Here is a 14,660-nt window from a genome sequence, read left to right as displayed (position 1 = left end):
GCCAAATGAGAGCACACGTGCAAGAGAGTGGTCATAATCTTTTCGTTATAATCTTGTGCTGTTATGTGTCATCATGGGAGGCCTTCCAAAAGAATTACCATCCCTAGTCTTCTCTTTGGCATTTCTATGTAGCATCATCATCATCTTCTGCGATATGTCACACAAGAAGGAAGACTAGGGATTGATTTCTGTGATTAAACCATCTAAAAAATTTCTTCAGGATCTGACCCCAGTCCAGCATCCTTTTTCCTGCTTCTCCCCTCTGCACTCAGGTCATACATCTGAAACTTAAACAGCCTGTGTTTTTTGTGTGTCTGTGCTTCTGTGCTTGCTGTTGCCGCTGTCTGAATAACATTCTCATACTTTTTCAACAGGCAAATTCTCAGTATCTGTTACACATGATTCAGATGTCATCTCCTCTGTGGAACATTTCCCAACTCCTCTCTCTCCCTGCAGCCCCTCATTGCTAGCTGGTTATTCCCTTCTTTGTGACCCTGTGGGGTTTTACACTCCTCCCCACCCCATATCGGATAGGGGATTATAACGTTTTTATGTGACTACCTCTGACAAACTAAAAGCTCTTCAAAGGTAGGAATAGATTTGTATCTTTTGCATAGTAGTAGGTATCATATATTCACTATTAGTTGAGTTGCTTGAAGGAGTAAATCAAAGAGGAGGAGAAAAAAATAAGAATAGAATCAATATACCCTGCTGTCTCCTTTTGGTGAAATTTTAATAAATTGGGCTTCTAAGTCTCTGTCACTCCAGGATTAGTTTAGTAGAACCTTATTAGAAAATAATATACCTAATTTGGAAAAGGAAAAGATGAAAAATTGGTATTTGCAGTTTGTAGAGCTGAGTGGTAGCCAAGCAGCGTGTAGGGTTTGTTGTGAGACATTAGATGTCTTGGTGTACATTTTATCCTAATAGTTGCTTCTTTCTGTAATCATAAAATGGATTCTGGGAAGACTAGCGATGTTTTTCCAAAATGCTTTCTTTGACATGTATTTGCAGTTTTCTGTTGATCTGGGGAAAATAGTTCACTTATGCTTGTTAATTATATCAAGTCTCAAATAATAGCTCCTGCTTCCATAATGTGATGATGCAAATTCCCAGGTGAGCATATTGGGTTTGGTGAGTCACATTTCAGACCACTTATAGAATCAATCATTTGACACCTAGTCCCAGTAGAAGAGATTTTGCTGATTTTAGCTAATCTCTGCCTTTGTACCTTTCTCTTCTTTGCAGCTCTGAAACTCAAAATTGATTTTTATTTCTAGAATTGCATCCATCATTGGGCATGTGTTTAAAAATCAGTAGTTTCAAAATAAGACAAAAAAGGGCCTAAATGGCAAATAATTGAGTAGTGCTGATGAAAAAGCTCTTTCCTAAATCCCATCCACGGTGAAGTTTTGTGGTTCTCCCCATCCCAGGCCTCTTTGTTAAGAAAAAGTAACAGAATTGTTCCTGAAAGGCAGCTAATAAATTCACCCTCACCCTTTTCCCATACCTCTCTGCCTCCACCCTGAAGCGAATTTTGGAGACAAAGCCATTGCTGCTGTGATGAGAGAGTGGCCCCTCCCCCATTTCTGTTGTCAGGTTAGTGCAAAGGTCATCAATGGCCAGTTTCAGTTTTAAAAAACCATGGGTCACTGTGGTCAAGTATTGCTGGCACTTGCCCTTGTAGTTTCTGAACGGAAGAAAAACTGGCTGTTTAGAGGAATGCCCCAAGGTAGAAATCTCATTTTAATTTGCATATTGCAGACTGGTAAACTGTCTTGGAAAGAAAGAAGCTACTCATAATATACCTCTATATTGTGCTGAGGCAAAGAATCTGATATTGTTTGGGGCCACCTTTCATGAGGGCACTGTTAGAGGCCATCATAAGTTTTTCCTAAAACTCTTTAATTGTTTGAAGCTCTTCATGGGTTAAGTAGAGAAGAATTTTGCTCTGGAGCTTGTATTTTCTTCATTTCGCCTACCTCTTGTTCTGCCATATTTCCTGAAGGAAGGGACTGTACCATGCAGAGTGTTTCCTGCTGCCTGTTGTGCTCTGCCACCCTGTTGATCGTCCCCACCGTTTACACACCTCTTGTTGCCATTTCAGAAAGATTTCCGAGTACAGGAACTCCCACTGGCTCGTATTAAGAAGATTATGAAACTGGATGAAGATGTGAAGGTGAATTCACATTCATTTTTCTTATTCATATTGAGGCTAAAATCATGGGTAGGTTATTGCTCATTTCTCTAGGGTTCACAGATTAATTAAAAGCAAAAATATTGTTACTATCTGTTGCTTTTTTATTTCTTGTCTAAACTTGTTGAGTGAACTAAAATCGAACAGTTTTAGTTATTTTAATTTTTATCTCTGAATATTAGGGGGTATCCTGGTTTTTTCCAAATGTTAAAAAGATCGTGTTTGTTTTTTGAAATCAGGTGATATCACCCAATTCTTTCCACAGTGTAGTGTAATCATGTATCATCAAATCAACAGGACAGTGTCATCATCTTAGCATCTTATTACAATCTATAGTTTGTTGATCTGAGCTCTGATAAATTTTTGATGATATTGTACCTTTTCTAACCTTTTGATCTGTGAGTTTCTTTTATATGAATTATACTTATGAGAGGGTTTACTTGGGATTGGCCATTTCTGTATTCTTCCTTTCCCTTTATAAATCTCAGGGAAAGAGCAACTCTGTCTCTTCACCACACAAAATTAATAGTCTGTTGTATTTGCACAGAAAGCTATCAGTTTGTAGCAGTTTTCTCTTTTATTAGCTCCTTTCCTCCTCACAGTGAGACTTGATAGGATAAGAATTACTAGTTCCATTTTACAGGTACAGAAATAAACACCAAGAGGTTAATTGATGCACCCAGACTGATAGAACCAAGATCCCAATTCTCATCTACTGCTTCTTTAACTCCAGAGCTCTTCCTGTGGCTCTAGCCTGCATAGACCACCTCGCCAAAGATTTAGAGCCTTGTTTGACCAAGAGCTTGAACTTTGAAGTCAGACACATCAAGGCAGCTTACATTGCTTGAGCACTTACTATGTGCCAAGCCCTGTGCTTGTTACACAGATTATCTCATATGATTCCCACAATAAAACTGGAAGATTGTTTTCATTTTCAGTATGTGAAAAATAAATCCCAAAAGGAAGGGAAGCCTGAGGTTTTACCTAAATCCATTAGTTCTCAAGCCCATTATCTTTCCCCATATTGTCCCTGCTTTGATTAGAACCGAAACTCTGCCACTTACTGACTCTATGGCCGTGGGCAAGTCACTTCACCTCTTGTAAACCCTAGTTTCTTTGAAAGACTACTATGAGTTTAAGAAAGTGCCTTGCTCAGGGCCTGGCATGTGGTAGGTGCTAGATAAGTAAGTATTCTTTCTCCCTATTACCTGCTTTATTCCTTACTTATGGATTTCTTTTGCCTTGGAATCTCTTAAGACCACCATCATCTCATTTTCTGACCCTTGCCCCATAGTCCCATGGCAGGCCATGAGGCAAGAAACAAATTGACTCGTTTGAATGATGTGCTGGTGATTGACAGGGAGGGCCTACATCTGTTGCAGATGATCAGTGCAGAAGCCCCTGTGCTCTTTGCCAAGGCAGCCCAGATTTTTATCACAGAGTTGACTCTTCGAGCCTGGATTCACACAGAAGATAACAAGCGCCGGACTCTACAGGTAATATTGCAGATTTATGTCGGGAAAGCTGGGGCAAGCAGTGCCTTTACCTGCTTCTCTTGTGTGGCTTTGGACCAAAGATTGTTCTTCCCTATACCTCTATCCAGCTGACATGTAATTGGCATCTCCACTGTTGGGAGGCGGACATACCTTATAGTCATGGTGGTAGTATTTCCCCACCAAGAATCTTACTTTCCAATTCCCTCATGGTTTTCACAGCTCAGTGCCTAAACTCTCTTCACTTGATGAGCCTTCACTATAAACAGAGGCTCAAGTAATAGAGGATTTACCTGTTTCTAGATGTTAACAACTTCTGGTTGGAGCCTTGAGAGATTCTAGGAAAGGACAATCCCAGGAAAGAATCAGCAATCTCACTATTTTCATTAGCCTTTTTGTTCCTTGTCTGCCTTCCTGGGAATCCTTTTCTTCTTCTTTTTTGTTTTTTTGTTTTTTTAATCCAGCAAATCAACATTCATATTATATGTAGAACCCTTGGTCATTGGCTCTAGAAACTCTTGCCCAAATAGCCAAGCCCTACTCTTGGAGAAAAGATCTCCCAGGTATAAGAGGAAAGGGGCGTGACAGACATAAAACAGTGATAGTATTTTAACAACAAAGCTAAGAAAGTAAATTATGTTTACTCCGTTTGTTTCCCTTAACCTACAGAATTGAAAAATGAACGTGTTTATTCATTTATTTTACAAATATTTATTGAACACTCACAATGTGCCAGGCACTCTTCTAGGCTCTCTGGGTTAATAATACACAAAACAGAAAAAAGTCCCTATCCTTGAGGAGCCTGCATTCTAGTGTAGCTAGCTATTGCATCATAAAGATTTATGTACTTTACTATATGAAAATTTTAAGGCAAGAAAAAAACAGGAAAAATATTGAACTCTATTGAATGATAATGCATGTTGAAGTCACAAAATTTAATTTATGGTGCCGTGCATTAAGTCTGTGGATCAAGAGCCATCTAATTAAAGCTATCTTCAAGATCAATTCAGATTAAAAAATAAAATGGGTAAAACACTTAAATAGCCTTTCAAGAAAGAGGATATACAAATGACCAATAAGCCTAGGAGAAGGTATGCAGCATCATTAGTCATTTTGGAAATACACATTAAAACCATAATGAGATATTGGTTTATACTCACTAAAATGGCTAAACTAAAAAGACTGGCTATACCAAGTGTCGATGGGGAAGTGGATTGTCTGAAACTCATATATTGCTGGTTGGAATGTATAGTGGTACAATTACTTTGAAAAATAATTATTATTATTATAATTATTATTTTGAGACAGAGTCTCACTCTGTTGCCCAGGCTAGAGTGCCATGGCATCAGCCTAGCTCACAGCAACCTCAAACTCCTGGGCTCAAGCAATCCTCCTGCCTCCGCCTCCCGAGTAGCTGGGACTACAGGCATGTGCCACCATGCCCGGCTAATTTTTTCTATGTATTTTTAGTTGTCAGTTAATTTCTTTCTACTTTTAGTAGAGATGGGGTCTCACTCTTGCTTAAGCTGGTCTCGAACTCCTGACCTCGAGCGATCCTCCCGCTTTGGCCTCCCAGAGTGCTAGGATTACAGGTGTGAGCCACTGCGCCGGCCTGAAAAATGATTTGAATCTTTCTGATAAAGTTGACCATATCCCTATTTTCTGACCCAGTCATTCCACTCCTAGGTACACACTCAAAAGAAATGTGGACATTCTTATATAAAAATATTTATAATAACCTTATACTAGCTAAAAATTGAAAACAAATATCCATCAATACAGGAATATATTAGGTCATTAAATATGAAATGTCTGTTTTGAATCAAAAATGTAGCTTATTATATCTCAAACAAGAAGCAGTACAATCTAAGTATGTGCCTGAACTATTGACACAGTTTTGCCATCTTAATAGTAGCTTGTTTATGCCACCAGTGAAGAGGCCTGGAGAGCAAGTGGCAAAGAAATCGGAAAAGGCATTTTCAACTGCTTGTTGAAAATTGAATATTTTTCCTTGCCAGAAGTGGTCCAAAGCCTGAAAGAACCAGTAGTTAGTTGGTGCAAGTTCTGGTGAATACGGTAGATGACAGAGAAATTTCCAAATCCAGCTTCTGTAGTTTGAGCTGTGTTGTTTATGCAACATGTGGTCAAGCATTATCTTGCAAGAGGATTGGCCTGTCTATATTGACCAATCTCAGCTGCTTAATCGCAAGCATCCTCATCATTTCATCCAACTGATTGCAGTAGACATCTGCTATAATTGATTGACCAGGTTTCATGAAGCTGTAGTGGATAATATTAGCACTGGACCACCAAACAGACACCATTATCTTTTTTTGATGAATATTTGGTTTTAGACTGTGTTTCATCACGTCATCTTTATCCATCCATTGTGCCAAATGCTTGCAGTTGTCAAAAAGAATCCATTTTCATCACACGTCACAATACAGTGTAGAAATGGTTCACCTTTATGTCATGACAGCAAAGAAAGGCAAGCTTTGAGACAGTTTCTCTTCTGATGTTTGTTTAATTTATGCAGCACCCTCTATCCACCTGCTTTACGTTGCTGATTTGTTTCAAATGGTCCAATATTGTTGGAATAGTGACGTGAAACCTTGCTGCTAATTCGCTCATAGGTTGAGGTGGATTTGCTTCCACTACAGCTTGGTCTCAGGTTGCCCACGTGGCTAATTTTCAAGATTAAAATCACCAGAACGGAACTTCTCAAACCATCACATACTGTACGTTCATTGGCCACATCGTTCCCACGCGCTTTGTTGATATTTCAAGCTGTGTGCGTTGCATTGGTTCCACGACAGAACTCACATTAAAAAATAACACGAATTTTTGACTTATCCATGGTTTTACAAATATTGAGCTAAAAAAAATTAGAAAATAATCACAAGCCACAACATGCATTTGAAAGACTGAGGATGTACCTTCATAACAAAAATAAGAATCAAAGTGAATTGTCAGAGATATCAACTGTCAAACTTAGCACTCAAGGAAATCAGACATTTCATACTTAATAACCTAAATATAAACAAATTCTAACATATTCATAAAATGGATTACTACTCAGCAATAAAAAGAAACTATTGCTTCATACAACATGGATGAATATCGAAGATAGTATGTTAAACAAAAGAAACCAGAGGAAAAAATTACACAGTGTATCATACCATATATTGTCACAATGATAGAAATCAGAGTTGTGGTTGCCTCACATTTAGCGAGGTTCGGGGCAGGGGAGGGTATTAACTGGAAAAGGTTATAGGGAACTTTATATTTTCTTACCTAGGTGTTACCTACCTGGGTGTTTCATTTATCAAAATCCATCAAACTGTGTTATTAAGATGTCTGTATTTTACTGAAGATGAATAATAACTCAATAAAATAGTATTAGCATTAAAGGCAAATTTAAAATTTTAGAAAGACCAATTTAAGTATATCTTTGTTTCCACAATGCTCTAGAACATTTTGTTGTTTGGAAGTGATTACAATATTTTCCCCTTCATTCTATCCATAGATAAGCCATTTAGATAGATTTGAATAGGCGACATTATAAAAAATGTGACACTCTTAAATGAGTTCTGGCAGTCTTAAGATGCTCCCTGCTTCAGTTGGGAGGGTTTATTATCAAGCTGGCGGCTGGCAAGAAGGGTAGACTAGAGTTTTGCATTTCAGTGGCTTGGGGCCATCACAGATACAAGGGAAGGAAAAAACAGAAAATTTCCATCCCCTCCTATTTTGCTTGATGAGTCACCTTCTCTTGAGGTGTGGTATATAGAGGTTGCCAAGGATTTCTGTTAGCGTGTTGACTTTTCCCCTAGCATTTTATTATGAAAAATTTCAAGCATAAATAAAGTTTACAATGAATACCTGTATACTTACCACCTAGATTCTACCTTTAACATTTTTGCTATGCTTTGTTTAATTTTCATTTTGTTTTATTGTCATATTTATCTATCCTTCTGTCCATTCTTCATCTATTTTTTTCTATTTAAAAAAAAAAATTTTTTTTTTAGAGACAGAGTCTCACTCTGTCACCCAGGCTAGAGTGCAGTGATAGTTCACTGCAGCCTTGAACTCCTGGGCTCAAGCAATTCCCCCACCTCCGCCTCCTGAGTAGTGCCACCACGACTGGCTAAGTCATTTATTTTTAAGTGCATTTCAAAGTTTACTTTCCCCTGAATACTTCAACATGCATATCATTCACTAGAGTTCAATGCTTTTTCCTGTTTTTCTTTTGCTTTAAAATTATCAATAAAGTACAGAAATTTTAACTATACATAATGTATTGGTTTTTATTAAAAATCTTTTAATTTTCTTACTGAAAGAAAAGGAGTAGCACACTTGGAGAGAAAACTCCATTAGAGTAGGCCTTGGTTTCAGTATCATTAGTCATATGACTCCTGTGTTCTCTGCCCACCCAGCCTCTGTTCTAGGAGCTTCAGTCTTCTAATATTCATATCACATGAAGCCACATTTAAGCCATGGATTTATCATTGCAATTTTGAATTGCAGTAAAAATCCAAAATAAAAATCATAGCTTTGTGGGAACTATTAACGTGTATAGATCCGGTGACTAGAAAATGTTGCAAAAAATTATTGGATTAGGATTTCCTCTAAGAAATTCAAAATAGATTATAACTACTTGTGAACCAGAGACAAAATATTTTTTATGGCCTAAAAAAGATTGTAAGATTGAATGATGCCTAGCTTTTTTAACCACATAATGACCAGAAACCTGTCTGTTGAGATTGCTAGATTTTTATTAATTTAGCTGAATGATGATAATTTGACATTAGTGGGTAGGGCCTTGGGTGGGACAGGATCAGGTGAGAATAATAGTGGTTGGAGGCTCAAACATCCTGTTTTAAAGCATGAGTTACTGTATCTCTTCTTTGTTGGTATTTGTCCACTAAGTCTGATCATTTGAAGTTTATGAGAGCTTGGTTGTACTTATGTCAGCTATAGACTTGGCCATGAGTATTAGTTTGGCTTAAAAGTTGTCGTCTTATCTTACTTGGAGGGTGTAAAGCCAGGTGAACTAGTTTCTCCCCAGGCTAATTTTTCACTCTGCTTTTCTTTGTTACAGAGGAATGATATCGCCATGGCAATTACAAAATTTGATCAGTTTGACTTTCTCATCGATATTGTTCCAAGAGATGAACTGAAACCTCCAAAGCGTCAGGTGAGCTGGGAGGGCACTGCTATTGCTGCTGACTGAAGAGCACTTTGCACATGGTGTCAGATATGCTCCTTCTCCTCTCTCAGCACAAGTCATTTGCTGTTCCTTTTGCTCTTCTCTAGACCGGATTCATCCTTAACATCGCCTTCTGTTACTCATTTTGGATACTTTTAACTCAGTGCGTCTGATATGATATTTCAGTGAAAATAGACAAAATGAAAATTAAAAACTTTGTTACAAATGGTAAAGTGAAGTTCATTTCAAGGTATGTTAGGAAGTCTATGAGAATTCTTCAGCTGGGATGGGAGAATATTCCTAGCAAGTTATAGATTTTAGATTTTTAAGAAACAGCTTCCCTGGGTGTACAGTGGTATTTGGAGTGAATGAACTTAGTTTTCTCTGATTCCGTGTAGTGTTTCTCTATATGGTGCCCTGGCTGCACACTAGAATCACCTGTTGAGGTTTAAAAAAATATCAGCGCCCAGGCTCTACCCACTTCAGCTGAATCAGAATCTGTGATGATGGGGCCCAGGAATCAGTACTTTTCAATAAAAACTCCCCAGATGCTTTTAATGTGCAACCAGATTTGAGAACCACTACTTAAACTGCCTTCTAAGCAATCGCAAGAAACAATGAATGTCTCCTTTCTCCTCTCTTCTGCCTGCCCCTCTCCAAACCAATTGTTTTTTTTCAGCACCTTGGGTGCATATAGCTCTCGGTTGTGATTGTAAATAAGCTCCATCCTGTATAATAGCTCATTGTTTTAGGCATGCAGATTGCATGACTCACTAGGTGTAGTAGAGACACTTGGGAAATAGTGACAGAATCTGACAGGAGCAAAGCTGTGCCTTGTTCTGCTTGCTTTACTTTGTTAATAAATTTTTAAGTGTTTTTAACGAATTATTTCTTGGTATATTATCCTTAGAAACAGTCATTCAGTGATACCCATTCTCCCCATGCTGGCCCATATTAATAAACAGAGAAAGTGTAGGAGAAGTGGGCATTCTAATCAACATTTATAATTCTGACCCTGTATGGGGGCCTTTGGATTAGCAAGCCCTTTGTCACCTCCTTACTAGAGCAGGGTGTGCCTCACTGCGTCTCCGTTCTTTCTGGGCAGTCTTTGCTACTGTAAACATCCTTGACTGGAAGCTGTAAGGTGTTCAGAGGAGCTTTCAGTCGGATGTTTACAGCGGCAGGCTGCCACGGTCGTCCCCAGCTGCGCATTGGCTTTGAAACATTACAGGTTGGTGCCCATAGGCTCAGTTCCTCCTCTTGGGGTGCTTCCCTCCTCTCTGAGAAGTCACAACCACAAGAACTCAGACCACTTCTCTTCCTTCAGAAGAAACAGTATCATACACCTGCTTTCCTTGGTGAAATTTTTTTTCTCCTTGTGTCTATCAGAAGTCCCCTTTAAAAACAAGATGGTGAGTTCTTTAATGAAATCAGGCTTTGCTCGCTCTCATTGTGCTACCTACCTCCTTGTTCTCTGTGGGCTGAATAGACTTGCTGAATAGACTGGCTGGAGAGAAGGGTCACATCCTGTCACTTCCTCCAAATTCCTCGGTGCCTCTGGCTCTCTCAGCGTGTCAAACAGCTCCTTGTTCCATCCTAGCTGGACTTGAAATGCTGTGATCCATCTCCTTTAAAGTGTGTCTAGCTGAAACAGCTTCTTGCTGCCTGGATTTAGTTCCTTGTAGGTGTTCAAGCCACTGATTGGCATCCTATTTGGGACAGCTGCTGCTTGGCCTTTGAAAGGTTGAGATTGCTGCAAGCCAGCCTGAAATTCTAAGATAGCATTTTCAAATCCTCTGTAGACATGAAGTTTCCCCAAGCTACAAATTAGCTGGCACCTCCTAAAGTCCTTTAAAAGCGCCTACTCTCTAAAACTCACCCTTTCTGAAGGAGGCAGCAGTTCACTCTTGCTACTGAAGCAAATGCACTTTTTCTCCTTGTGGCTGGCTACACAACACTATAGTGATGGCTCTGGGATGTGATGCTGCTCATTCTCTGGCACTGTTTGTCAGCTTCAGCTTCTGAAAAGATTGTAAAAGCAAGCCCTCTGGTTGGGGAGGCCATGGCTAAAGTTGAGCAAGTGCCGCATTCTGGATTGATCCGATCCTTAAGGGAGTGTTCTAGCACCTGGAGTGATCTCCCACTGCTGGGGAAAGGAAATAGCCAGAAATTTTGAGTTGTAAGTCTAAGGCCCTTGACTTCTCAGAGATGCTTGGGAATTTTTCTTATTCTTCAGGGTAGTAAGTAAAGATTATTTGAAAATAGAAGGTAATTGAGGCCTGACTTCTGCCCCACTAAAGGTATGAGTTTGAAAGTTCCTGCCCATTGAAATGTCATTATCTTTTCACCCATTTCTAAACCAAGCATCATTCCCTTACTGGCTTGACTTCCATTGGCGGAATAATGAGTCTTCATAATACAGAAGAGCCTTAGATATGCCTCCTTCTATTCCAGTGATTCGACAACAGCCATGTCTTGTCCTAAAAACACTAACGTAGGTGCCACTACTTGATATTCAGTGTCCTAGACACTGCCTAGTTAACATACAATCTAAAAGAATATAGTAAGCAGTGTTGAAGGAGCTCTTTACCTGCTCTCACAGCTTTTGGCAAGGGGTATTTTGACTTCTGGGAGGGGTATTTAAAGGATTTGCTTTTTGTCTGGCAAAAAAACCACGTTCAATGCTAGATCAGCTTTAGTCAGGGATAGCTGGAGACAGAACAGTCAGAAGTCAGAGCTAGGAAATGCCAGTGTCTTCCTGCTCCCTGATTTCCTACAAGTGGTTCTGGGGCTCTCGGTCCTCTATACCCTCTCATTACCCAAGAGCTTTTCCAAGTTAGGTCTGGACTTTAGTGATTTGTGTTTTTTATAAAATAAGAAGGGAGAACTCAGTGGAAAATAAATACATTGAATCTGTTTCAACAGCTTTGAAAAGTGCAGGTGTCTCTGCTTCTTGGCTGAAAAGGGTATCAGTATTTTATCCCTGCCACAGCCAAGACCTAGTTGCTAGGCTGACCTTTATGCATATAAATGCTGAGAAGTTAGAGTTGAAATGGAGTTGACATTGTCACTTTTAAATTGTTCTGAAAATTGAGACCTAGATGAACATAAAAGGTGATTTCCTTTTTCTTTTGCCTCAGCATAATCATGTTGAGGGTTAAAACTGTTTGGGTCTGAAGCACAGAATATATTAACCTAGAAGGTTGGTTTATGTTTAAGGACTTGGTTAGAAACCCAGAATGTTACAAGTATCTCCCTAGTCTGGGTGGATGGCCATTGGGAAACCTTGTCATGCAGAGACCCACGTTTCTCCGAGGCTAGGTATTGACAGTACTAGTTTTAGTATCTTGGCCCCCAGTCACCAGGCAAACAAAAGAATACCCAGCCCCATTTGCAGGGGACACCAGCTTCTCCCCACACTATGGCCACAGAATCCTAGAAGTGTAGCAAAAGAGAATTTAGGACTCTCTTGTATTGGTAACAGCTATTGGGTTCAAGAGAGACTTTGTCATACCACCAACTTGGATTCAGATAAGTACTTTCCAGCCTCTAACTGTCTGCCTGTCTATCTAAATCCATGCATCATTCAGCAGGCACTTACGGAGTGCCTACACGGAGTAGTGGGGATTGTTGGGGGCAAGAGAGAGATGGAGTTTATATTTTAGCAGGCCAGGCAGTTAATTTGACATGCTAGTACAAAAAAGTGTAATGAGGACAGTACTATGGAAGCACAGTTCAGGGCACCTAACCTAGTGAGGCCCTGGACTCAGTACCAACTTTGTAAATGTCACTTTGGGGAGCTTTGAGGCAGTCCACAGGGTCTCTCTGTACCTTGAACAAGTGTCTTTTCCTCTTTTCTGGAACCTGGCTAACTGTGCAAAACAACGAAATGAGCAAATTTAGCTAATATTTTTACTTAGCTAGCCCAGAGTGGTCGTATGTGTTTATTGTTTTTATTGTCCCAGGCAGGGCCACCATGTGTCACAGGTCACTCCGGATCAGACGTCGATCTCTGTGTCAGTGGTCAGGGGCCGACCACCCCCAGACCCTGTGGGCTGTAACCATGCTGTAGTGTGTGTAAACATCCTACACTCTCAGCTGTGAGCTCAAGGTGGCTGGGAGAGGGTTGTTTACTCCTTCTGCCATGGAAAACGTCAGCTGAAGAAGGAGCAGTCTCTTCACTCGGCAGATCGGACAGAACGCGACCTCCCTAGTCAGCCAAGGCAGTACCCCAGTGGAGAGCTGTCCATCAGGCCCCCTGGGTTGCGCTCCTGTGGCTAAGTACAACCAGAAGCAGATGTGACGCTGGATAGACATTTCATCAGTGACCACAGAGCTTTCGATGTGCTGTGAAAAGCTGGGTGCTTGCCTACGAGTGCTCTCAATCCTAACATTTGATTCTGAAATTGCAGCCCAGGAAAAGTCCTGCTTCCCTTTAACCTGTTCTGTCCCCTCCTGAAGTGGTGGGAATAAAATCAGAGCGCTGCCTTTTTGGGAGATTGGGAGCTGGCCTGAGAGGCATGATATTTGGGTAGCATCTTCCCAATGCTTGCAGTTAGCACTGTTCTCAGATCACAGACCTTGACGGCATTTACTGACAGGCACTGCTGGTGCGTGGTTTTTAGTTACGATAATTATTTGCCCGTTTGCAACTCGTCACGCAAAGGGTGATTACTCAGTACTTGAGAAAATTGGCTGTATGTTTTGTGAAGCCTATAGAAGAATCTGTTATTTTTAGTTTGATGTAGCACAACTGGTCTCTTCGAATTCCACTCTCCTTTGGCTTTAGATGTGGAGAGCTCAGCATTCAGCAGGCAACTGCACATGGCCTGTTTGGGGGAAGAGTGGAAATTCACTGTGGTGGCTGCTGAGTCGATTCTTTTTCTCTTACCTGTGTCTCCTTCCACCCCACAGGAGGAGGTGCGCCAGTCTGTAACGCCTGCCGAGCCCGTCCAGTACTACTTCACGCTGGCTCAGCAGCCCACTGCCGTCCAGGTCCAGGGGCAGCAGCAAGGCCAGCAGACCACCAGCTCCACGACCACCATCCAGCCTGGGCAGATCATCATCGCGCAGCCTCAGCAGGGCCAGGTCTGTGGGCTGCAGAGGATGCCCACCCAGCAAGAGAGCACCTCCTAGGTTTGGGGTGGGGAAAGCTTGACTGGGTCAGAGAGGCACTGAAGTGGTTGCAGAGTGTGGAAATTGAAGTCTGGAAACCTGAGCTTTTCCCCAGATTCAGCTGTTGAGGTGAAGTGGGATCTCTGTAGGAGGTGTTTTAAGTGCACTCCATACCTACTGTCCGTATCCAGGCCAAAACTGTAATTTCTGCAATTAAGGGTAAATTGTGTGTCATTGCCAGCTTGCACAGCTCTCTCCTCTTTGTCATTTCTCTGTCCCATCATATCTGTGTCAGGTAACTTTGTTTTTGTACCATAGTAGAGAGGATTCTTTCTTTCCCCCATAGTATTGTTGCGAGAGTGATAACATTCATGTTTTTGGGGGGTCATGAGAGGCTGCAGAGAACTGTGCACTGTGAGCTCTGAATCTAAATTCTCTGTCAACCATTAATTTATTTCTTCATCAAACATTGAGCATCCTCTGTGGATAAAGTCCTGTGAAGTCCTGTGCTACATATTGGGGATACAAGCATGAATAAAACAGTCCTTATTTTCAAGGAATTCACGATCTAGTTGGGGGTACAAATACTTAAAAGTTATACCGCCATGTGGGAAGTATAAGGCACTCTTAGGATTATGTACAGGGAGTT

The 14,660-nt window shown here is 40.7% G+C and overlaps 1 protein-coding gene across 4 annotated transcripts in view; it reads left to right on the top strand.

Annotated features, from left to right (window-relative positions):
* Positions 1 to 14,660, top strand: part of NFYC (nuclear transcription factor Y, gamma) — a 73,757-nt gene that overhangs the window by 46,896 nt on the left and 12,201 nt on the right. For all 4 annotated transcript variants that reach the window (XM_012646746.1, XM_012646744.1, XM_012646748.1 and 1 more), the window contains exons 3-6: positions 2,108 to 2,179; positions 3,580 to 3,693; positions 8,789 to 8,884; positions 13,811 to 13,984. In XM_012646746.1, coding sequence (XP_012502200.1) covers positions 2,108 to 2,179; positions 3,580 to 3,693; positions 8,789 to 8,884; positions 13,811 to 13,984 — 456 coding nt within the window. The remainder of the gene's footprint in view (positions 1 to 2,107; positions 2,180 to 3,579; positions 3,694 to 8,788; positions 8,885 to 13,810; positions 13,985 to 14,660) is intronic.

This window comes from Propithecus coquereli, unplaced genomic scaffold, assembly GCF_000956105.1.
Source record: "Propithecus coquereli isolate 6110/MARCELLA unplaced genomic scaffold, Pcoq_1.0 Scaffold249, whole genome shotgun sequence".
NCBI classification, from domain to species: Eukaryota; Metazoa; Chordata; class Mammalia; order Primates; family Indriidae; genus Propithecus; species Propithecus coquereli.
The sequence above is the reverse complement of the archived record's forward strand: the minus strand, read 5'-3'. Positions and strand labels throughout refer to the sequence as shown.